General features: G+C 39.9%; 1 protein-coding gene and 1 pseudogene across 2 annotated transcripts in view; one reads left to right on the forward strand and one right to left on the reverse strand.

Annotated features, from left to right (window-relative positions):
* The window catches only part of Rasa2 (RAS p21 protein activator 2), a 119031-nt gene that overhangs the window by 37471 nt on the left and 54961 nt on the right, over positions 1-26599 (reverse strand). For both annotated transcript variants that reach the window (XM_087560558.1, NM_001105724.1), the window contains 11 exon segments: positions 24455-24538; positions 21908-21980; positions 18452-18528; positions 17273-17374; positions 12567-12723; positions 11984-12132; positions 11265-11379; positions 10258-10332; positions 7606-7729; positions 5317-5423; positions 98-181 (listed from right to left, as the gene is read on the reverse strand). In XM_087560558.1, the coding sequence (XP_087416684.1) occupies positions 98-181; positions 5317-5423; positions 7606-7729; positions 10258-10332; positions 11265-11379; positions 11984-12132; positions 12567-12723; positions 17273-17374; positions 18452-18528; positions 21908-21980; positions 24455-24538 (1147 nt within the window).
* Positions 24742-25663, forward strand: LOC103690484 (peptidyl-prolyl cis-trans isomerase D pseudogene; annotated as a pseudogene).

Consider the following 26599-nt stretch of genomic DNA (forward strand, 5'->3'; position numbering starts at 1 on the left):
TGTATTATCTTCGGTTTTATTTTTAATATGGACGGAAGTGAAGAAGAAACTTAGTGTATGATAAAGTTTGTTAGGAAGGAAACACTTATAAACTCACCTTTCTTCTGGATTGACATCCCCAGTTTCCAATAATCTGAATGGTTTTTGAGATGAGAGTTAAAGTCCTAACTGTCTGTGTATCCTAGAAAATGTAAGAATGACCAAAAGTCTTATTAATTTTTCAAGAAGTAGAGTTTATATAAAAAGTAGACTAGAGCAAATGGGCTATGGCTCTAAAACAATGGCTGAAAAATGTTCATTCAAGTCAAGCTAGTGAAGGGGCAGCTAAGCCTAGGACAACTTATAGAACTTGGGGTTAGGAGATGATGAAAGAAGTTGGTGGTGTAGGTCTATGATCTCAATGCCTTGGGAGGCTCAGACAGAAAGGCTCAAACTCAGGTCTGTTAAAGCTACAGAGAAAATCCAGTCCAGGCAACTTAATGAGATTGCCGGTCTCCCCTATAAAAAGTAAAAAGAGGGCTGGGGTATAGCTCAGTGGTGGGGTGCTTGCCTAGCATGCATTGAGACCTTAAATTCCATTCTCAGTGCCATTAAAAAAAAGACAGATTAAAGATTTAATGACTTGTTCCTTTGAAAGACATAAATAATCAACTGTATCTAATGGCGTTGTGTAGTCTAAAGACTGGATTAACTACTAATTTTCTTTACTTTTAGAATATCAGATATCTCTACTTTTTCTACCTTATAGGTCTTTCCAATGTTCTGTGCTCAGTCTACTTCTAAGCATATTCAAATAGCACATAAGACGTCTGCAACCAACTGTTCCCACCACAGAGGTGCAGGAAGAATACAAATTCAGACCAAGAAATGAAGTTACCCACTCACATAGGATCTTACCAGAAGGTAACTACAGGGTCTGTTATCCAAGTTATCTTTCGGGTCTGGCTTCCTGACAGTATGTAATTTACATTAAAGTAAATGTAAATAAAATGGACAGAACACAGTTCTCTCATGAGTCTTATTGATCTACATTTCTATATAACCAACTATCCTACCACAGTAAACACTATTATCAAAAGACATATCCAGGAAAATATAGTAAATATACTCAATACTGTTTTAGTTTTTAGTATCTCACATTGAAAATAGATAATGAATGTAGTGGAAAAGAAATGACCAAGAAATGAAGAAATCTGGGGAAGGGATATCTGGTATATGATCATCATATCTGGCAAAAGTTATAACTTATGGTTTCCAAATATGATTTCAGCTGGAGCACCCAGGACTCCACCCATCCCATCTGTAAGAGGACCCCACTACGACTCTACCTGTGAAGGAAGTAACCTTCTTTAAAAGTTCTGGTAACATTAGTTTCAACTGAATTTCACAAGACTTCTCCATTTAAATTTGTTTATTTGTTTTCTTGGTTTTTCCAGACAAGGTTTCTCAGTGTATCCCTGGCTGTCTCTGCTTCTGCCTTCTGAGTGCTGGAATTAAAAGCATGTGCCTGGCTTAAACTTGTGTGTGTTTTTTGTCAAAGATTTACTTATTTATTTATTATATATGAATACACTATAGCTGTCTTCAGACACACCAGAAGAGGGCATCAGATCTCATTACAGATCTCATTGTGAGCCACCGTGTGGTTGTTGGGAATTGAACTCAGGACCTCTGGAAAAGCAGTCAGTGGCCTTAACCACTGAGGCACCTTTTCAGCCCTTAAACTTGGTTTTTAAATTCAGTGTTTTAGGTTATTTTTTTTCTTGAACTAGCAAAAGGGAAGAGAGTTCATTTTATTCTGCCCAGATCACCACAGGCTGAGACCCATATAACTGTGGCTACTGTTATACTGCCATGTCAGCTGGCTGCTTTGATTCCTTGCTATTTCCATGCAAACTGTAATAAAAATTTCCCTTCACTGTATACCCAGGACACTCATCACCCGGCTTCCAGCACACAACTCAGGTAACACTATGTAACAATTATTAAAGTCAATCAATCAAAAAGTTACGTTTTTAAATTCAGAGTAACTCGGCAGACATTCTCTTCTTTTTTCTCTTAGGTTGACTCATGGACTTGGTGCCATTTGACTGTGTTTGGGTTACAAAAAAACCAATGTCACAGGTTTGCAATAATCTTTCAAAAGAGCAGTTGCTCTGTTCTAATCTCAGTTCTTTGCTTAGAATCCCCTAGGACTCTGACCTGGAGCAGCAAAGCCCTCTTTTCACCTCCTGCCTCTCCCCCTGTATTAAAGTATCAATCTGCTTCTCTTCCCCTGTATTAAAGTATCAATCTGCTTCTCCACTAAAGACAGACGCAGTCGGTGAGCTCCTTCTTTCAGCTCTCGTTTTATTAGTTAAATCGAGCATGCGACTGTCTTAGCAACTACGTGTGCTTTGGACACACCTGTGGAAAGGTTCTGCCTTGTCCTGGAGACACTGGCAGTCTGTGCACAGATGTTACTAATCACGATGCAAAATTCCACAGCAGAGAGAGTGCACAGTGCTCCAGGGATATACACCAGACATAAAGCAAAACTAATGGGTTAAAAAGGTCTCCACTGGGAGGGTCTTAAAAGAGATTATCAAGGAAAGAATGAGGGATATAATAACAATTGCGCAATTACTTTCCTTTATGAAAATTTCAACAGTGGTTTACCAAATGTCCACATAATCCATGTTAAAAAAAAAAACCCAACAAAACAATTACCAAGGAGATTCAAGTGAAGGTTTCCTTTTGTTTCTTTTTTAATAGTCCTAGCAACTGAATGCTGGCCTCACAAATGCTGGTAGATGCCTGAACACTGAGCTCTAGTCCCAGCCCTTAGTCCATCTCATTCTTTACATTCTTTAAAGATTTGTTTTGTATGTGCACAGGTATATCTGTGTGTAGTCATGTGCACACAAGGTGCCCAGAGTTCAGAAGAGGGGTTAGAGCCTCTGGAGTGGCCGACATGGGTGCTGGGAACTGAATTCACGCCTTCTTAATGGCTGAGCCGTCTATGCAGCTCCACCTTTTCTTTTTTCTTTTAAAGATTTATTTATTTTATGTGAGTACACTATGGCTGTATTCAGACATCAGAAGAGGGCCTGGGATCCCTTTACAGATGGTTGTGAGCCACCATGTGGTTGCTGGGAATTGAACTCAGGACTCTGGAAGAGCAGTCAGTGCTCTTAGCTGCTGAGCTTCCATTTTTCCACTTCTCCAGCCCATGCCTCCATTTTTTAAAAAACTAATGTTCAAAGAGTTTTCACACATGTATATGCACACATCCCTCCTTGACTGTCGGCCAGCAATGCCTCAGACCTGGTGCCCTCACTATAATTTTTTTTCTTTTCTTTTTTTTTTCCGGAGCTGGGGACCGAACCCAGGGCCTTGCACTTGCTAGGCAAGCGCTCTACCACTGAGCTAAATGCCCAACCCCTCACTATAATTATTTAGCTACCTGCTCTTTACTCTTTCTTGTCTACTCTAAAACATCTTCTATAATTAGTTTCTCAAAGTTAAAAGAATTTCTAAATATAAAATTCAGTAGCATTTGACCAACTCTGCTCCTGTATTACCTTGCAGCAACCAGGACCTGACGGCATCACCTCAGTCTCTGAGATGACTCCACCCTCTCAGCTTGTACAGTAGTGTTTACTCATACCTTTTACTTGGTACTAATCAAGTACTAATTAAGTTGGAACAACAGTTCTAGCTTAATAGAAGGCAGTTGTGCTCATCTCTACAGCACCAATGCTAAATAATGTTATGTTTTCTCTATTCTCACTACTTCAAAATTTCTTTAAAATGAAGGTTATGGTTAAAGACCTGATAGAGATGCTGAGGTGGTGGGGATGGCGGCAAACAGCAACCAAAAGAAAAGATGGAAAACTGGAATAAATAACAGAGTTGCGTGGAAAGTGAGCTAATAGTGTTTGTGGTTAGAGGGTTTTCATTCAAATCCCATCTAGGAATTCCAAGTCTGAATATAAGGCAAAGCCACAGTTCAGAGGTGAGACAGTTCTGTTTATGTATGAAATGTGGCTGGCAAGCTCTCTCTGCCCAGGTCACATAGCTTTAGTTAACACAGCCACAGAGCAAACGGACACAGGCTACACAGAACATCTGTCATCTGCCATGGCAGCATGGCTCTCAGCTAACACTGTGAGGCTACCCAGAGAGGTGGGCACTCAGAAGCCAGTTCCCTGCAGTCTTCCCTACACTGCATTACATGATGGACCATGGGCACATTAAGGTGGGAATGTCAAGTAAGGCTGCATGTGCCTCCAGCACTGAGCACTACAGCAGTGGCTGCTGTAAGATCTAACACCAGTGTGCTTACAGGCTGTGGAGGCTGAACAGTACCACTTGAATCCAGTACCACTCGTGTAGGATCCAATCGTAATGCCTTAGTTATGTGAGCCTAGATAAGTTATTTCATGGTGATTTCCTTACCTGTACATGGGACTAATAAAATAATTTACTCCTACAGTGACTAGGAAGACCTAGGTGAGTTAAACATAGAAAGTGATTAAAGCAAAGTTTAGAACAAAGAAATCACTAAATGTTTATTATTCTGTAATACAAATCAGCAGCTAAAAAGCATCAAAGAGCATATATAAAATATTTAGAACCCTGAAAGATGAAAGGGTGACTGAAAACATGCTGTGTGAAGAAGGACCAGGAATAGGTTACAGGAAAAAAGAAATTTCACAATATTAGGAGGTATATTATATATTCAAAGCATAGTTAGATTTAGGTAACTGAATATAAGTTCATTTTAAATCTCCTATTTTGATATAACTTAGGCGAACAGAAAGCAAAAGTATAAAGATACCATGTACGTTAGGTTCCTAGATACTTTTGAAACAACTTCTTCATTTGCCTTCACATCTCTGAGATCTTAAATCACTGCCATGGTTAAACCACCACAAGCTGGGTGTGGTGGGCCTGCCTGCACTCCTGTTCTCTGGAGGCTGAGGCAGGGAGACTGCTGTGAGTCAGGGTTCGTCTGGCTACATAATCAGATTCTACCTCAAAATATAAAACTAAAAACTAAACCGCTGTGATAAACCAGGAAAGGGTCTGTTAACAACCAGCCAAAACTACGCCTACCAACCAGGCATCCCCACCCCTGTAGCTAAGAACCCATGGCCTTGTGCAGCAGAGAAGAACCCTGGCCACACTCCCTTCCCATCAGCAGACTCCACTTACCAGCACTGTGTCAACTGTGAAATGTCTTAGCACAGCCTATTAAAAGTGCCTTATTTTTTTCATTTTACTAAAAATAAATAAAAATGGAGTAAGGTTTTGAGAGGAGCAAACACTTACTGGATAATGAGGTCGCAAATGAAAAGCATGAGGTGACAGAATCGCTACAGCAAAGAAACGAAGAAACACAAAGCTGCTCACGGCAGAGTACTGAACATGAGGGTTATCTGCAGGGATAAAATGGGGACATGTCATGCAAAACCACGAATTAAACCAAGGATGACAAAGCAAAAAAAAAAATCATGTAAACTATGGAGGAAAGGAAAATAACTTGTAAAAATTGAGTTGTGAAATGATACTGACTGTGGCTAAACTAAGAGAAAAAATGCTGTAACTTAAAATAACAAATGAAAAGCGAAGTTGCTGTTTTTAAAGAAACCTTTTTAATTTGAAAAATAACTTGTTATAAAAGATTCTTGAAATTTTAAGAATATAACGATATTAAAGCACTATCTAGCACTACCTATTGGCAACACTGAATACCAAAAAATAGCTCTCAGTTTTTTATTTTTGTTTCAAATTTATCCTAAAAATCTTCATGGTATGTAAGGCTATATTATAGTTAGTCTTGATTATCTAGTTCATTGGATGAAAACTGCGGACGAGACCAGCCAGCCACCATTTAGAGTATTTCTGTAAGAATGTTTACTACATGATGGATTCTAACTGCAATAAACTGTGTACCAGGTGGTGGAGCTGTGGAAGGTGGAGGCTTATTAGAGGAAGCAGAGTATTTTGGCCCTGGCTCATCCCTCCTTCTCTCTCCCTGCCTCCTCACTGCCTCGAGACAAGCAGCCTCCTCCGCTACAAGATGCTGGCACAGTATTTTGCCTTGCCTTCGGCCTGACTAAAGCAATGGATCCAGTGGGTGTTGGACCAAAGCTTCTGAAACTATGAACTGTTTTTCTTACGTACTTGTCACAAAAAGAAAATCAACAACTTAAAGACTAAAAGCAATTAGGCAGAGACATTACTTTCAAAGCTACCAATATTGCACATAAAACTGCAGGTGAACTGCGGCTACTGATACACCGATCACTCGTCAGGACTTGTTTCAGACTGGAGCCAACAACTAACCCAACAACCAGATGCTGGAGAAGTGGGTGGTGAGGGAGAGAATCTCCAACTTGACTTGGGTTTAGCTCTTATACTCACTCAGCAGAACAAGCTGTCCATCCTTGACTGCTTGCCCATCTGTCAGGGCAGTGGGACTGCAGGGAGTAAGAACAACTGAGGCCTCAGTTTCATCAGCCAGTCAATGGGTAATGGCTTAAACAGTGTTGGGAGTAAAAAATAAGACAGACTAGCAGGCAGGCAATGCGGTTATAATCTAGCTCACTATTTGAAAACAGAATCTAATTGCCACTTCATCTTTACATATGCAAATTCACGTTTGCCCCCTCTATTGATTATGAAGATTAGATATATTTGTTTAAAGCTAAATGTTTTCTCTTTATTTTAATTACCCAAGAGACCAAAGCCTGAATTCATGTAGTAGTTAGTATTGGGTAAATTAAATAGAGGGACAGATAAATGCAAACGTGATGAAATAAAAAAAATCTTTTTGGATGGCTAAGAAAGTTAATTTACAGTTTTACACAGATAGAGAAACCTGAGTATTCCTAAGTGTCTGCCTTGTCTGTGCCTCCCCGTCATGGGCAGATCTGCAGTGCGCTTTGGCTCATTATAATGTTATTTACGGAACAGAAATGAGCTGAAATTTGTGTGATTCCAAGTACTAACAAGGAGTAGTATTTCATAACTTTACAAAGTCTTTCCAAGCAAAATCTTAACATAGCTAATTTTGCAAAACTGAAGCACAATGATTCTTAAAAAATCCTATGTATGTTGGGACAAGTATCTGTAAAGACAAAGATTATTTCTAAAAAAAAAAAAAAAAATCTCACCACAGACATCTTAGTATTCTCAAGCTGTCAAATTTAATCAATTGTCTAAAACTAATGATTACCACTGTTTGAAAATATACAACTGCTAAAAACAGCTGGAGCACAAAGGTGTTCCTGTTTATTCCACACCTGTTAATTATATGATACATAAAAAGGTTTACTTACATATTACAAAAAATTTTACAGATAAAACTTTTTCTTCTTAAAAACCAATGATTTTGATTTGCTCTTTATAGAGATAGTTGCCATTATATTGAAATAAGGTGAATTGCATGTTTTGAGATTATAGGAAAAATAAATCATTAAGTCTCACAAAGAAGCTAGCATCACTTAGAAAAACTTAGATTTTACCTATGCACAAATATTTCATACAAACCAAATGAACAGCATGGAGAAAAAATAGAAAAATAGAAAATGTGATAAAGTATAACAAGGCACTTACTAGGAAATCTCTTAGCAGCCATCTGTCTCAGAGAATAAAAAATATCACACATCACAGTGGGACAGCTCACACTCGATCCTACGATCGCACTGAATACTTTGTCCACATAGTAGTACAGATTCTCCTGCAGGTTTTAACAAAGTAAATGCTAAGATTTTGATTGTTACACATCTTCAATATTTTCTTAAAAAAATGATGGGTATGAGATTTATTAGAGGATGAGTATCTGGTCTGCTGAAGTGCTGCTTCTACTCCCACCTCAGTTAAAGGCCGATCAACATTCTGACTTAATTTATTAAGTTAAATTCAGACTTTCTAGACGAATGAATGAGTAATTTTCACAGGAAGCACAGTTAACAAGACAATACACAAGGAAACCAGGGGGTAATTCATGATAGGCAGCATTAGTACACAGTGACAATCATACACTGCAGTGAAAACCTGTGACCCCCCCAACACAATTACAGAATTCTCAGAGGCAACTGAAATCATTATGTCACTTAGTCTAATGAGTCTGACCTGAAAGGGACAATCAGATGGAGATGACACTAGAATAAATGATAAGACCTACTCTTCTTGCTAGTTAATTTTACAGTGTTAGATGGCATAATGCAGGCTAAGGGAGAACTGCCATTAAGAGCTGCTCAGCTGCAACCCTGGGTACTGCACTACTGACCGGCTGGGCAATGGGGCACTACTGTTTTGGGGATAAAACATGCACTTCCTGATTTGGATCTGATGCCTGTTTTACAGGAGAGAACCCAGTCAAAAACTCACAGTTGGGAGTAAGAGTAGTGGTGTAGTGTGGAGGCTCCTGCTGCTGATTTGCTAAATGGTTATGCCTATCAAACGGCCCGTAGATTAGTGATGCTGTTGGATTTGGTCAGAGAAACTTCTTTTTGCAGTGGGTGGCAGCCACTGCAGAGGCTCACAGTGCTGGGAATAAGTGACTGTTGAGTGCTTAGTCCTAAAAGGACCATCTGTAACGCCTCCCTCAAGGTTCAGGAACATCACTGAAGAGTGGACAGAAGAATCTAGGAGAAAAGAGGGACTGATCCCAATGGGTTTTTTTCTGCACCACATGGCCACTGCACTCTTGAATTCTCAGTAGCTATGATCACCAGAAGAAGACTTATAGAAAATCGGATCCACAGACAGTATATCACAGAGTGGGGAGGAACTTTTAAGTCCCTACTTGTCCTTGAGAATTGACAGGTAACCAGTGGTTGCTGGGAGAGGGAGAAACACTTTTTGTGGTAATACTATTGGTAAGTTATCTATGCTACTCTAACTAACCTCTCACTTCTTGTCCCTAAGTAAACTTACTAGGATACACATGAGTGTGTGCACACTCACACCACGATGGTGTGGGAAAGCATAAGGGTCAATGGTTAAAAACAAAAAATTAAAAGGAATAAAAAGGCAGGTAGCTAGAGAGGCTCAGCAGCTAAAAGCACACATTCTTAATGGAAACACTCAGGTTCTCAGCACCCACGTCAGGAAGCTCACCTCTGCCTGCAACTACAGTTCAAAGGAATTCAAAGCCTCTGGATCCTTTCACCTGTTCTTTCACGTGCACGCAGCCACAATTATAAAATCAAAGAGCTGGGCAGTGGAGCACCCCTCAGCATTTGGGAAGCAGAGGCAGGTGGATCTCTGTGAGCGCAAGGCCATCCTGATCTATACAGTGAGCTCTAGGACAGCCAGAGCTAGACAGAGAAACCCTGTCTTGAAAAATAAACAAGTTAGGAAGAAAGAAGAGTCATAGGAGAGGACTATCTGGGAAGAGGAAATAAATCAAAAGGACAAAAAAGACAAGAAAGGATAAAGGGTTAATATGATCAGACACCTTGTAAACATGTATGAAAATCATAACGTAATCAATCTGTAATTAATACATGCTAACAATAGATTAGCTTCTGGAGAATCTGAGTTCAGTTCCCAGCACCCACATCTGCCTGTAACCTCAGCTCCTGAAGCTCAATGTCCTGTTCAGGCCTCTGCATTCATTTGCGCACATCCATATACAAACCTCCAAACACATAGATAGAATTACAAAGTCTAAATTAAAAATTGTAAGAATAAAAATAAGCTGAAATCAGTACTATGAAATGCTCTGGAAAGTAAAGGCTAACGTAAAGAGTAAATAGCACTGAGCCCAGACACATGGCATTATAAAGTTTAAGAGGGTATGTTGCAGGGTAGATGGTTGAGAGCACTTATGTACTTGCAGAGGACCTGGGTTTGAGTTTAGCACCCACATGATGGTTAACGACCACCTATAACTCTATTCCCATGCCCTCTTCTGACTTCCACAGGTACCAGGCACACATATGCACACTTACATGGAGGCAAACACTCATACATATAAAATAAGATAAACCATCTATGTGAGACAGGTATAATATTAAGATCAAAAATTAATGTAGGGGCTGGAGAGAGGGTTAAGTGGTTAAAAGCACTGACTGCTCTTCCAGAGGTCCGGAGTTCAATTCCCAGCAACTACATGGTGGCTCACAACCATCTGTAAAGGGATCCCATTGCCCTCTTCTGGTGTGTCTAATGTCAGCGACAGTGTAGTCACATACATGAAATGAATAAATAAATCTTAAAAAAGTTAATGTAGTTATGAACCACATTACATAACCATACCTTATTACTCTCCACATTATCTCCCTCTTTCAACTTAACAGGATCTATTTCACAGGATTTCGAGGACTCACATATCTGGAATATACAAGAATTTTTTAGTTACTCTTCTTTCTTAGGCGATTTAACAACATGAAAATAATTCTTCTTCTGATATTATAAAACAAAACTAACAAAGTTTAAAGCCCCCACCTGAAGATAATACAGTATAGACAATTCTCCAAAAAACTGTATCAAACTCTCATGAAGTAAAGACACAGCAAGCAGTGATGTAGATCAGTGAGCCTGCTGAGTAAAGTCCACAGAGGGCAGAGAGATCTACTAATGATGCAGATCAGTGAGCCTGCTGAGTAAAGTCCACAGAGGGCAGAGAGATCTACTAATGATGTAGATCAGTGAGCCTGCTGAGTAAAGTCCACAGAGGGCAGAGAGATCTACTAATGATGCAGATCAGTGAGCCTGCTGAGTAAAGTCCACAGAGGGCAGAGAGATCTACTAATGATGCAGATCAGTGAGCCTGCTGAGTAAAGTCCACAGAGGGCAGAGAGATCTACTAATGATGTAGATCAGTGAGCCTGCTGAGTAAAGTCCACAGAGGGCAGAGAGATCTACTAATGATGTAGATCAGTGAGCCTGCTGAGTAAAGTCCACAGAGGGCAGAGCGATTTACTAAGGAGGTGTGTACACCTGTTCTTCCAGCAGCCCACAGGTGGACAGAGCTCTCAAGCAGCACATTACTTCTTGAAAGAGAAGCTCTACAGCAGTGGCTCTCAGCCATCCTGATGCTAGGTCCCTTTAATACAGTTCCTCACATTGTGGTGAGTCCCAAGCTTAAGGTTATTTTCATTGTTACTTCATGACTATTATTTTGCTATTGTTACAAATCATAATGTAAAGATCTAATATGCAGAGAGCATCAGTGACTCCTGAGAAAGGGTTTTTGAGATGCACAAGTTGAGACGGGCTGCTCTAGCTGGTCACAGGCTCTGGTGACGAGGTTTATTCTGTACCTCATCCAGAACAGGCTTCAATGTGACTTTCAGGTAGTGCCCTCCCACTATCTTCATCATCTCAGTCAGACACTGGGTAGCCAGGGAGTTTCCTCTAAATATTGCGTTGGCATCTCTGAAATAGCAATAGAAAGAGACAAAAATCATTTACAGCAAAAAGAAGAAAAGTTTTCAAACAGTAACATATTTGACTTTGATCATATACACAATTTTAGTAACTTTTACTAACAGGAATGTTTGCTGCCATTTCATAACATTTTATGAAAATGTTAAAAGTCCTTTTAAAAAACTATGTTTATGAACTTAAAAACTGTAGTGTGAGTATGTGTGCATAAAATGATGGTGCTGTCTTGCTATGATGGGAATGCAAAGGCATCTGGCTGCTCTTTATTATAATGTATATAATATATATAATTATATATGTTGCCTCTGTGTGCACTGTGTAGAGTTGTTACTGTGACACGTGAATCACTGCATCCAGCAGCAAAGACCAGTAACAGTAACAACGGAAGCCACAGCACTGAAGTATACACATTCCTGCACTAACTGGTTCTTACAGTTGGATTCTGTCTGGGATCTCTAAGAACTGTCTTTTGTTATTGACTAAGCAGTTCTTTTTAACCTAGTGTATAGTAAACTTGGTTAACACAAAGGAGCAGAGAATATAAAAACCACCCGGCAAATCAAAGTTTAAACATTTAGTGAAATGCAGTTCTTACTGAGTATCCTTCAAGTCCAGGTCAGCCACCGCAGTGATAAAGGGAACAAGCTTATTGTGATGCAGCAACAGTCGTACGAGGGGCAAAACGGCATCCTTCTGGTCTCGACATATTTCACCCAAAATATAAGCAGCTGAGGCGGATACTGGCTAGGATGAAGAAGGTAAAAAGCAAGCACAGCATCAGGGCACCTGGTTGCAAGCTTAGTCACTAACTTGTGGATGTAATTTAAACACACTCATCATTATAACTGATACATAAAATAGTATTTTGTTTTCTAAATTATAATCAGAGATAAAATTTGAAGCACACATCAGTATTCAGGATCAGAGAAATAAAATACACAGCACTTTGTAAGAGCTGACTCTGTGAAATCTATTCTTATCATTTACAAAATTAGTTCAGCCTTTTCACTTAAGATTTTTTAAAGTAGTTCCTAGAGCTGACCACAGGGCTCCTTCAACATGTGGACTGATGAAGCTTTTTTTTGGGGGGGGTTGAAACCTTGAAGCTTTGTGGGTTCCCATATACCAATCCAGAATAAATCACAAAACACTTGGGGGAAAAAAGATTTTCAAAGTACCTGAACATCTGGTGATTTTAGCAGCAAAGCTTTCAAGGGTCCATAGTACTCTGATGGGAGCACGTAGTCTTCTGTGTAACACAGAGTTAACAGGAGGGATCCCAGGTCATCAGGTTTAGACGACTTGTTTCCATTGTCTCTTGGTTGTAGCAAGTACCTAAAGTGAAAGGACAGCTGACTCCATCCATGTGATGGTAGTGAGGTAACAGGCACGTGGGCTAAGTAAGCAGGTGAGCCGCTGACGACTACACCAGACGGGCCTGGTCGCAGCTCAGCGGGTGAAGGGTACTCTCAGCATGTCCAGGCTTCAGCACGTCCACGCAATGAGTGCAAGCACACAACAATTGTTACTGGTGAGGATGGGACCTGGACTAGGGCAGCCTGAATCTAGAGTATAAAGTGTTAACCACTAGCAAGAGCCAAGGCCTAGCTAGTGCTCTCTATTGTTAAGTAGAAGTACAAGGACGGCACCGGTGGAGTGTGGTCCTGTGTGCACCTAAAGAGGAGCATTAAGACTCCTAGGCCACACAGAAACCCAAGGTCAATATAACAACAGAAACGAATGAAAAACATACACCTGCATTTGCCTGTGAATACGGAAAGTGCGCCCAGGAACTAGAGAACAGAGGCCAGCTCGGAAACAGGGCCTACTTGAGTAGCACTGGAGAAGGAGGCAGGGTTCTCTGTTAAAACTTTTTACCTAGGAATGGTGTAATTTCTATTTAAAAAAATAAAGTAACATTCTATTATCCACACACGGCAAAGTGAAAATTAGCCAGTATCAACACAAAAAGGACAATGCTAACATCTGATCTAATTATCACAAAAAAAAAAAATCAATGTTAAGGAGGTTAAGTCACTCAGAAAAGAAGGGGGGCTGGCAAGATGGTTCAGTGGGGAAAAGCATTTGCTGAATGTCAGAACACAGTCCAAGGGAAATTCTGAGTGCTTGTGAGAAAATGACAAGAGTCTTGTGATCTCAGTTTCTTCAAAAACACAGACTTGTTCTTGGGATGAGTTTTCAGGCTCCTCCCAGGTGTGGCAGATGAGCGTGAGTTTGAGCTTACTTTGATTGCTCATCACAACTGGCTATTGTTACCTGTTTACCTGCCTCTATGGAGAAGCACAGTTTTTGGCACATGCAGCTTGTCCTTGTGACTGATTGTACACTTTACTCATGAGACTCTTCTTGGCCCTCAGAGTATCGATGTCTGATGCTCTGAATGCAGGTGGCCACCGTGAGACTTTAGTCTGTCTCACTCTCCCAGGTTCCACCACCAAGAACCAACTCGAGAGGTAGACAGCTGACACCTTTAGTTTAAGACCCAGAAGTCAAGTGGTGGAAACAGAGCAACAATTCCTACAGGCATTTACATGCTGCACACACAAGGGCCACACATAAAAGTAAGTAAGTGTAACAAAAAAAGTTTTAGAAAGCAAGAGGAAAGGGCTTGAGTCATATAATCTGCAAATAAAGCTAAATAGGACTAGGGCTCGAGAGATGGAGCTTGAAGAGTACTTGCTGCTTCTGCACAGGGCCCGCACGATGGCTCGCGACTATCTGCAACTTCTGGGGCGGGTATCTGACACGTCTGATGACCTCCACCAGCACTGGGTATACATGTAGTGCACAAACATACATGCAGCAAAACACTCATATACATAATATAAAACAGAAATCTTAAAAAATTAAAACTACCAAAAACCAGTTTTTAGACATCCAGTATAATAGGCAAATATTAATGGAAATTATTGAAAAAAGAAAACAGAAAAACTTGAAACAATATTACTGCCTATACATAAGTTATGACCCTTTACAATATCAAAATTAGAAATAATTAAGCCAGAATGGAAATGAGTTTTTGTGCAGTTATCTTTAATACCACTAGAGGATGCTACAGCTCTATTAAGTGATAAAGGAGACCAAGATCTTGAATTAAAATGGCATTAACATTTTTATATTTCAAACACTGTACATTAATACATATAGATTTTATGTTACATAAATTTTAGCACTTATGGTTCTAACAGGCTACTTTAAATTATAATATTCGTATTATATACGAATGGTATATAATGGCCCCATGGTTGAGATCATATAAAGGACTTGGGTTCAGTTCTTAGCAACTCCAGCTCCAGAGGATTCAACGACTCTGACCTCAAAGACACCAGCACTCAAGAACACATAAAATATTTATACTATTGACATAAGAAATTGAAATAAAATTATTTATTGTCTGTTAATATTCCCTTAGTTGGCCAAGGTAGAATGTTTTGTCAAATTTAAGCCTATGGAGAGACAGTGTCCCTGAAATACACGCTGTGGGGCAGATCTGAAGCTCATTTTTGTGGGCCCTAGGAGACATAACAACTCATTTTTCTCTTCTGTACTAAAGGATATGGAATATTATTCTCAAGACTTAAAAATTGTGTTCAGGAATTTTCATGGAGATGGCAGAGAGCATGGCATGGGGCAGGGGAGGCAAATGTTAATACATTTTTTTCTCAATGATCAAGTCATTTTTCTCCTCTCTGGATACACTTAGAAATTATAACACACAAAATGTCTTCACAGAGACCAACACATTCTTCTAATTGCATGAGAAGAGTTAAAAAAATAAAATTTGAAAAGAAGTCTAAAATGTAGTCTATATAAGGGAAGCTATGGGCTCGCATAATCCAACTGAGGACAGTCTGGTGGCAGGCTCCTTTAAAGGCGAATAAAGCCAAAAGGAAACATCTGAATCCTGTGCCAGCTGTACTGATGCACAACTTAAATCTCGGCACTCAGAAGGCAAAGGCAGTCTGGTCTTCACAGCAAGATCTAGGCCAGCCAAGGTTACATAGGGAGACTCTGGGAAACCAAAACAAGAAAAATCCAACCCAACCCCCAAACATTTAACACCAACTCCTCTTCTAGGCAGCTGAGTCCTAACAAATGGTTCTTATGATTAACACTCCTGTGTGTGCAGACCACATTATTTAAATCCATTTACTCCGCAATAGACATTTTGCTATTAAAAGGTGAAATCTATCACTTGTGGTAACCCATCTGTAACTGGAGGTCATTTTATCATGTGAAGTAAGGCACAGAAAGTCAAAGGCCACAAGTTCTTACTCATTTGTGAAAATTAAGTTGACCCACATAAAAACAAAATGGACTGTAGGCTGCTGGAGGAAGGAGGGGAGAAGGGGCAGAGAAAGTATTATTAGAATGGGCTCTAAATGCAACTGTAGAAGTAGCCACTCTCCTGTCTGTAATCCAACAGGTTGACTACGGTCTATAAAAATTCATGTTGCACTCCAGCATAGTAATTCTCCAGGATCCAACACACAGATGGAAATGCTGACTATGCTGACTTGATCATTACACAATATACACGTGACACTATTACTATTTAATAAGCAAGCATAAATATTACATTTCATTTTAAAAAGTGATCTTTAAAGGGAAGTGGCAGAGGTTAGAGAAACGGTTCAGTTGATGAAGTGCTTGCTATGTAGAGCATGAGGATCGGAATTTGGGTTCCCAGCACCCATGTGAGAGCTGGGTTTAGTGATGTGCACATCTGTAAGCCTTGCACTGGGCAGGGAAAGACAGGTAGATTCCCTGGAGCTCACTGCCCAGCCAGCTTGGCTAATCAAAAACTGAGCGTTACTGATGAACATATCCAGTGTCAAGCTCTATTCTCTACATGCACATGTGTATGTATACCTACATGTTCACATACCAATGTGAACAAGTATCAAAAACTGAGAAAGCATGTTTCTACATCCTCAGTTGAAATATCAATCTAGGAAGAAACACAGGCCAAGACACATGGAGAGACAGAAAACACTACTTTTTAAGGGCTATAGCAGACAAAAAGTTTCACATCGAAATAAGTATGAATTTAATGTTAAAACATGAAGGTTATTTAACCTCAATTTAGTATCACTATGAGAGCCATGAAAAGGCCAAAAGAGCCCCCAGAGCTCCTCACCAGTCAATCAGTTCACCTTACACTCATCCAGCTCATCTGCACTTTTGAGTGTGTGATGACAGAAACAATGCCCCACACAGCTGAGTCTCCTCAGTAAGTCCTCTGCTTTCCACCCACAGTTCTTGTGACCAAAGAGCAACCAAACTGCAGATGATGACGTGTGATCAAGCATCTCATAAGCGGTTCATTCCATGTCTTAACGTTTCTCATTTCTTAGATTTAAGACTGTGTGTGTGTGTGTGTGTGTGTGTGTGTGTGTGTGTGTGTGTGTGTATGACCATGCATAGGTGCCCAACAAGATCAAAGTAAGCAGTGAATCTCTCAAACCTAAAGTTAAAACCTCTCTTCTCTCTCTCTCTCTCTCTCTCTCTCTCTCTCTCTCTCTCTCTCTCTCTCTCTCTCCCTCCCTCCCTCCCTCCCTCCCTTCCTTCCTTCCTTCCTTTTTTGCTGAGTGGTCTGAGGCAGGTGTTGGGATCTGAAACCCAGTCCAAATACAGCAGAGAGGCCAGCCACCTCTACAGCCCCAAGATTTTATTCTAAAATAATATTTAATATAAATACTTAATATAAAAATACAACTATTAAAGCACTTATTTTTCCTCTAATAACAAACTCATAACCAAATATCAGTAACTTTTGACTTATTTATTTCCAGCAAGCATACATCTATATTCTTTATTAAAGAAAATTAAATTTGGTTAATTAGAGTATTTGTCTTCTTACCAGGCTTGATGAGAGGAATCATTTCTTAACACATTGACAGGAACCTTAATCTCCCCCAGGAAAACATCTTGAACTAGGTTTTCATTATTCCACAAGTCAATCCTGAAAATTGAAAACCCAGCTTTAGTTTTTTGCAAATCACCCTGAGTAGTTTCAAGTGATTTTGATTTGTACTATAGCATTAATTTTTACATGCTTTTATAAGAGATGTTAGCATCATCAAATAATGCATTAGCTAGACTCTGAAAGCAAGGTTACTACAGTAACTTTTATCAAAATACCACAATTTAAATTCTAAATTGCATCTTTATTAACTAATTTTGGGGGAGGATGCATGCCACTGTGCACATGTGGAGGTCAGAGGACAATTTACAGAATTTGGTACTTTTCTTCCTTTGTGTGGGTCTGAGGAATAGAACTCAGGTAGATTGGTTTTGTTAAGTGCCTTTACCAGTTAAGTCAAATCCCTGGCTGAATTCTAAAAAGTAGAAAAGGAGAAACTTACGATTTTTAGTTTGAAAGTCTAGGGTGTTTTCTTTTTCTTTTTTTTTAAATTTGTAACATTAGGACAAAAGGGTTATTTACTGAATTGAGAAAACAAAAGAAGACTACAGTTTCTCTTCTGATGATAAATTAATTAATATGTAAAGATCAGAGATTTAGAAAAATAATGCCTGACACTGTAAACACATGATTAATACGCCTTTTAGACAACACGCTGTTAACACCACACCTACACATGCATTTGCAAAAGTTTCCTGTCCAAAACAGCACAGATGTTTAAGACCTAGGGAGTATCAAACGTCAAACACATGCGCCTGTGCAGTTATCTCCTTACCTCACTGAAATTTCTGATAGTCAGCAGGTATGTTAAGAAGAATAAAAAAATTATTTCTAAATTGGATTAAATATAATTGGTTTCCAATTCATTATACAATAATCCAGATAGTTAAGGAGCAATTAAATTAGAAAAAATGAGTAGAACAGCTGAAATTAGGTGGTCTTTGCTCACACAAGACAAATACTTTGGTATTTCTGAAAAGAATCAGATTTTGAAAAGATAAGTGGATTAAGTTAGATGCTTGTTCATCTAAGTTTCATCAATCAACTTGCTATAAAGAGTTCTATCAAGGTTTACGTTGAAAAAGCCATTCTCTAGTAAGACAGCAAGGCCCCGACCTGATTTCCAGCTTCTCAATGTCTTCCTCCTCCACCTGGAACTGGGACTTCCTGGTGTAACTGCTGGATCTGGTTACCTAAAAATGAAGTATTTTAGTAAAAACAATTTAAAATATCTTTTCCCTTTATGAGATAAAAATGACCATTCCCAAAATATTCAATTACTACAAATATAAAAGGAGTCAAGTGTGAAAGTAATTTCCAAAGCATGGGAAGTGTACCCACTATGCATCAGAAGTAATTTCCAAAGCATGGGAAGTGTACCCACTGTGCATCAGAAGTAATTTCCAAAGCATGGGAAGTATACCCACTGTGCATCAGAAGTAATTTCCAAAGCATGGGAAGTGTACCCACTGTGCATCAGAAGTAATTTCCAAAGCATGGGAAGTGTACCCACTGTGCATCAGAAGTAATTTCCAAAGCATGGGAAGTGTACCCACTGTGCATCAGAAGTAAGCACGGCTGGCATAGACCCAAGGCCTCCAGGCCTCTTTGCCCCCACACCGTCAGCTCTACTTAGAGCCACATCTGGTTCCCTGGTTTACAGGACTCTGCACGTGTCACACCCTATAGTCTTCCTAGCTTTTACAAAGTACACACCTACTCATATTTCCTTCTCACGTTTTTTTACTGAAAATTATCAAGGTCACTGGGCAAGAACTTCCTCAACTGCCACCAAGCTAAGCTTCCACTTCCCTTCTTCCCTCAGGCCTTCTGAAGAGGTGATGATTCTAAGGTTACCTCCCCAAGCCTGTTCCTTCTATCACAGATTTAAGAAGCACGTGCTCTAAGTGTTTGGTCTACAGCGGTCCTTATTAGTCTGATTATTTCTTTTTAGTCTAAGAAAAAGTTTCCCCTTAAATCACAGTCCTCCTGTCTCCTTTTCAGACAACCACCTAAAAACGAATTCTCATTCATCCCAGGATGGGTCCTTCCTTAGCATCTTCTCAGGACAGTAACCACTTTATCTCTGGCTTGAGCACCCTTCTAAAATCTCTCTTCATCACCAAATCAGTGGTCAATTGTGCTTTTCAGCCCTCCCCTCCCCCTCCCCAGAAGAACCCTTTTGCCCTTGGTTTACCTGAGGACTAGCCTGCCACCTCTTCCAGCTCTCTTTTCTTCCTTGGAATTTTCACAAGTGGTTCTCCAAGGTTGTTTTATTTTGTTCTAAAGGTAACTGAAAGCCACACTGTGTTGCTTGGTGACTCGTCAGAATGTTGCTTTGAGGGAGGCAGGGCTAGAAGCTATAGTACAAACTCAACCAGCATGCTTGAAGCCCATGTTAGGAAGCACCAGAGCTGCTCTGGTTTTCTCTGCTTCGTCTTTCACTCTGTTGGCTCCTGCCTCTGTACCAAACTTGGTATTGTGATCCATAGCTATCACCTACCATGTTTCAGTCATGAACTGTCCTGTTAGCAAATTCTATTTGTTTTCTGAGATAAAGTGGCCTGAGCCTGGCCTTGAAACTCTGATCTTTCTGCCCACACCTCTCAAGGACTAGGGTTACAGGCCTGTACCACATCTGATGCTTGCTGGAGGATTTTTACAGGGATCCATGGATGCTTTGATTTCTTTCCCCCTTTTCTCCCATGACCAGTTACCTCAACTTCTGCCCACCTCTCAGCTTTCTCTGAACACTGAAAACACAAGTCTCTAGGCACCTGCTAACAGATCAAGTTACTTCTTTCTAGTTCAAGAATATTCAATGGCTAAAACCAAATGGCCAGGCACTGGGAAGTCTCATTTACCAGTTTATTCCATCTTTTTACTTTTTTCTGGTTACTTTCTTACCAAACTCAGTTAAATCTTTACTTGATGTTCTTTGGGTATAACTTTCAGTTTTTCTGTCTTTGTGCCCCAAGTGTTCTGTCTCTGTAACTATCTCTGTTCTCACTGACAAACTCTTTCTTTGGACTGTTTTGACCCTGAGCTTAAGCAGTATGTACTGCATGTTTCAGCTGTGTGTGCACCTGTGCGTGTGCTTTCTCATGCCTTGCTCTGGTTTACAGCTGTGTGTGCACCTGTGCGTGTGCTCTCTCATGCCTTGCTCTGGTTTACAGCTGTGTGTGCACCTGTGCATGTGCTCTCTCATGCCTTGCTCTGGTTTACAGCTGTGTGTGCACCTGTGCGTGTGCTCTCTCATGCCTTGCTCTGGTTTACAACTGTGTGTGCACCTGTGCGTGTGCTTTCTCATGCCTTGCTCTGGTTTTACTGAACACACCTGTCTTTATAACCAGTCTAACAAAGGGCTAGATGAATAAACATTTTAAGGCCTGATAGGTAAACTGGTAAGGCAAGCAGTCCAGACCTCGACTTTCAAAAAGTTAACTGCTTGTTACATGTTCTTCCCGAGCACAGTGAGTTCCAGCCCACCTGAGGTGTGAACTATGTGCAGGGAGTGACTTTGGGCAGCAGCTTTTAAAACTGCCATCTTCTTCATAGTCTCATGGTTAGACATAAGAGCCATTAATAAATGTAGAAAACACCTGCACCAAGTCCTCCGCCAGGAAAGGAAGTCTCTTGACTGACTCAGTAGGTTTCCTTGTCCTTTCCTGCTCCTGCCCCCACACATGGTTTCTATGTCACCTTTGGCATTTTCTTCAACCTAAGCTCCTTTTTATCAAAGAACCACAATCAGGCAGGAGTGGGGATCTTTTGTGCCCTCTCCAAAACAGAAAAAAACCCCCAAACCTTCAAGATGCAATTACCCACTTTTACAAACTGTTCTCATGTTAATATCAATTGCAACCTGTTGTTATTACAATCTTAGATATTTTGATTTTCAGATTTTTCTATAGTCTTTGATTAATATGGAAAAGGACTAAACACTTAGAAGAACGCCAAAGCACTTTATTTGGGGCAATTGCAAAGCAGTTGAAGCTGCAAACTTGGTGGTCTAGTGGTTAGGACTCATTCAGGGCAGCTGGAGATCTTCATGAACAAGCTACATCATAGAGGAAATTAGATCATGGAGAGCCTAATGGTAAAAGCTCTAATCACAAGGTGTCTCAGACTCTCGAAGCAGTCTCATACTTGGCATGTTTGCTACTGTTCCTCCTTATAAAATTACACTTCCACAGGGTATGGAAGGCAGGCTTTAAATTTTAATTGATCATTAATGTCAACTGGGAAAAGATCTCATACCTTCTGAGTGGTAATATTTAAATTTCTATAGGTTTCAAACCGGCTGCTCGGAAGAGTCACTATGTGCCTGGAAAGTGTGGTGAGGCTCTGAAGGTAGTATGACAAAGAGGGTGACTACAGGGTGGGGGCTCTGGCCCTCCCCAGTTCCAAACCAACAGCACACCATGCCTGACATCATGGTTCTACTGTTTTCTGGACAGAGATTACCACCACACTGGTAATGGTCAATCATTACTATGGCTGTGGTTTACAAAAGTAAATCAACTAGAATTATATATCAAACATTAGCATTTATATAATATGAGAAATTACCTCAAAGTAGAAGACTTCATTGAACTGTGGATTGCTTGTTTTCTTCTTTACTTTTGTCTTCTTTTGGTCATTCCTGTTCCAATGTGGTAGAATTTTACCTTGTAGAACTTAACAGTACACAATTATAAAACAAGCTATTCCAACTAGGATGCCTGACCTCTGTCTATGTGTTAGATGACTGAGAGAAGACAATAACTTACATACTATGCAAGGGGAAAGCCAAGGGATGTAAGCCTCACAGACTTGAATCTGATGAATATCCACACACAGGTTATAATGTATCTATACATGCCAAGGTTGGGTTATTGTCTCCATGGCTGTGAGAAGCTAATTCCAAACTATGTTTGACATTTTAAAACACATCCGATTACACAAGCAGAAGTGGTGAAAAGGAAGGCAGTGAGACTCACAAAGAGCCTTTACTGATGTTGGAATACCTAAGAAACATGAAAAGTAACTGTGAACTCAGTTTACTTCTGGGGCTGCAGCCAGGACAGTAACTTATAAAAAAACAACAACAACAAAAAAGCCTGTTACTTCTCAAGTGAATGTGCAAATTGAAAGGCAGTTATAAAGAAATGTACAGGGAGCCTTGTGTCTTTAGCTAGACTCAACCAATGTGAATGTCGTGTGCAACTGTAGCATAACTGCAAAATCAACTGTGATCAAAAACAAGTTTCGGGCTGGAGAAATGGCTCAGTGGTTAAGAACACTGGCTGAGGGGTTGGGGATTTAGCTCAGTGGTAGAGCGCTTGCCTAGCGAGCGCAAGGCCCTGGGTTCGGTCCCCAGCTCCGAAAAAAAGAAAAAAAAAAAAAAAAAAAAAAAGAACACTGGCTGCTCTTCTTAAGGATCCTGATTCAATTCCCAGGATCCCCATGGCAGCTCACAACTGTCTATGACTCCAGTTCCAGAAGATCTGGCACTCTTATACACACACACAAGCAGGAAGAACACCAACACACACAAAGTAAGCACAAATAAATCATGAAAAAAATAGTTTCTGTCGAACGTTACTTTAAAATTCCATTAAAGAATTTGTCATAAAACAGAAATCTTTAAACAGAAAACAAGCCTCTTGAGGTTAGAGTAACTGCTTAGCAAGTTAAGTCTGGTTCAGTCACAGAACTACAAAAAAGGTTTACTCCAAACAAGCAGCTCCTCTAGGCTGACTTGTTTCCCATCTCATTCCTCTGTGAGACTTGGCTGTAAGTAGTGCAGGGTGGCCAGAATTGGTGACCCTCTACGTCTGCCACCCAGGGACAGGGCTTATCTTTATGCTCCCAATATCTAGCAAGGCTGAACATTTTTAACATGATGGAAAAAGCCCTTTGACAGCATTTAATGCTGTATGAATTTTTTCTCTTATATTTAAAACCAATCTGCAATAATAGCATATGAGTATTTCAGCTCCAAGGTATCAGGTGCTTTAACACACAAGAACGCACACTTTTAAACACTTCATGACTATAAAAAGAGAACAGAACTCTAGGTGATAGAGGGGAGTCAGGTGGTAAGGCTAAGGGATAACAAATTTTCTGTCTTTGTTCCTTGATTCGAACAGCTTTAAGTTGCAGATAAACTCCAGACTAGACAGTCTTGTAAAGAAACTACAATGGAATTATTTAATATAGATTCTGCAAAGTGTTACTGGTTTTTCCGTAAATTATAGACCAATTACTCAACATCATTCATACTTCGCCATAGTCTGGGACCGCATTAGTTCTTCCAGAGCTTGGAATGCTCTTCATAAAGCACAGAGAACCATGAACAGAAAAGGCAGTCCTCAGTTCTAAGCGGCTTTCCAGATACTGGTATGGAAACTGCTTTGCTATTTTGAGTTGACATTCACTAAAATGTGCTTTTTTTACTTGTATAAAATTTAGGGTATTTGAAAGTAAGACTACTACTGAGTAAAGGCAGCCAGGTGCATATGATTTGGGGTTTTTTTTGTTGTTTGTTTGTTTGTTTGTTTGTTTTTTTGTCTTAGACCCTGGATGGTCTGTAACATGTTATGTAGACTAAGGTGGCCTTGGATTCACAGAGATCCACCTGCCTCTGCCTCCTAAGTGCTAAGGCATGCATCCCCACACCTGGCCCAGGAATATATTTTAAAGTACATTTTTACAATGGTATAAGATTGGTGTTTTCCCGAAATTTAATAAACACATAGCAGATTTGACATGACAACCAGTATCTTTCTGTGAAAATAGAATTCAGTTGTTTACCAAATGTACTCTAGTACTTACTAAAAATTCCTTTAAAGCATTATTTTATGTCACAGTTACTCAGCACTTGATCTAAAAACCTTACATTTCCAATTATTTTTTTTAAAGATTTATTATGTATACAGTGTTCTGCCTGATTATATACTTGCAAGTAGAGGGCACCATATCTCATTATAGTGGTGTGAGCCACCATGTGGGTGCTGGGAATTGAACTCAGGGCCTCTGGAAGAGCAGTCAGTGAGCCACCTCTCTAGCCCTACATTCCCAATTCTTGAATCCAACTGTAAACTTGTAAAGCAGTAACAATCCAATGGACAGTACCTGGAAGGGCCCACGAGGGAAACTGTTGCGTAAGGATCACAGCTTTGTCCATTGATAAGAGGCAACCCGTGGCATGCCTTGATGCTGAGGTAGAATAAAACACATTTTAAAATATTAGAGTTAACACCCTAACATATTATCTCCACCCTCTCCCCCTTTGCCTTCTCATGGACTGGGGACAGACCCTGGTTTCATATACACAGGGCGAGTGCTCTGCAACTGAGAAGCTGTACTCTCAAACCTAACACACAATCTTTACATAGAAATCCATACATTCGATAACGCAGATGTGCGGTAGAGTTTGAGCCCCTCTCGTACACGAGGCACTCATGTCCTGCTTTCCAGTGCCTGCCATAAAGATGCCACACCCACCCCAGCAGCCAAGCCCTCCAATTCCAAGAACCCTCGAGTCTTCTGTGATGTGGACATCAGCAGGGAGCAAGTTGGACGAATTGTTTTAGAATTGTTTGCAGATATTGTTACTAAAACTGCAGAAAATTTTCATGCATTGTGTACAGGAGAAAAGGGCACTGGATCGACAGCTGGGAAACCTCTGCATTTTAAAGGATGCCTTTTCCACTGAATTATTAAGAAATTTATGATTCAGGGTGGAGACTTCTCAAATCAGAATGGGACAGGTGGAGAAAGTATTTACGGTGAAAAGTTTGAAGATGAGAATTTTCATTGTAAGCACGATAGGGAGGGTTTGCTGAGCATGGCAAATGCAGGCCACAATGCAAATGGTTCTCAGTTCTTTATCACAACAGGTCCAACTCCTCATGTGGATGGGAAACGTGTGGTATTTGGTCAAGTAATGAAAGGGCCAGGTGTGGCGAGGATGCTTGAAAATGTAGAAGTGAATGGTGAAAAACTTGCCAAACTGTGTGTTATTGCAGAATGTGGAGAACTGAAGGAAGGGGATGACTGGGGAAGATTCCCCAAAGATGGCTCTGGGGATAGTCATCCAGATATCCCTGAGGATGCAGACATAGACTTAAAGGATATAGATAAAATTTTATTAATATCTGAAGACTTAAACATTGGAAGACAGGAAACATTGGAAATACTTTTTTCAAGTCTCAGAACTGGGAGATGGCTATTAAAAATATGTGGCAGGAGATAAAGCTATCCGGGCAGAATTGCTTAAAGTCAAACAGAAAGATAAAGAGAAGACAGTGTATACAAAAATGTTTGCTTAATAAGGATTAAAGTTTCCTTAACTATTATACATTGATTATATAAAGGACAATGTATATTACCATCTACATGATCTCTGATGTGCTTCCCTTGATCTTTGTCACTGTTTACATAGCAGTGCTGATATCGGTTCCTTCTTAATAAAGTGTTACAAAAATTTACAAAAAAAAAAAGAAAAAAAAGAAAGAAAAGAAAAATAAACCCATATATTCAAAGACCTTAACATTGTTTACCATTTTTTTTTAAAGATTTATTTATTTATTATATATAAGTACACTGTAGCTGTCTTCAGATACACCAGAAGAGGGCATCAGATCTCTTTACAGATGGTTGTGAGCCACCATGTGGTTGCTGGGAATTGAACTCATGACCTCTGGGAGAGAGCAGTCGGGTGCTCTTAACCACTGAGCCATCTCTCCAGCCCTGTTTACCATTTTTGTAGTTCCAATATATCAACGACTCCAAATGATGTATTTACTTATTTACATGATTACTTCCCAAAGAGAACTACCAGAAATGACAATTGGTACTCAAACTAGCATAATACAGTTCTTCTGGGAAACGCTCAAGGTACATTTAGTGGTTTGATAATACATCAAAACTGCTGTGGCTTCTAAAACGGAAAAGAAAGTGGTGTAGCCTTACATGAGAAACTACAAACCAGGCCAGCTCCATGGTACCATATCCTCTGCTAAAGCATGAATGACACACGAGGAAATGGTTGTGGTTTTACTTAAAATCTGATTCATAAATATAGGGCAAGCCTCATATCATTCTCTAGTCTTTCACGCTGGTTCTCAACAACAGTTCCTCCATCATTCTGTATAAAATGTTCTACACTACAAAAGCTAAGGCCATCCAGTTTACTTTATGGATTACAGTTGTATTTATAGAAAGCAAAGAGCACAACCGAATGATCTGATTCTCAAAGTTCCTCAGCAATTATTA

The sequence above is a fragment of the Rattus norvegicus genome, chromosome 8, assembly GCF_021556685.1.
Source record: "Rattus norvegicus strain SHRSP/BbbUtx chromosome 8, alternate assembly SHRSP_T2T, whole genome shotgun sequence".
Lineage (NCBI taxonomy): Eukaryota > Metazoa > Chordata > Mammalia > Rodentia > Muridae > Rattus > Rattus norvegicus.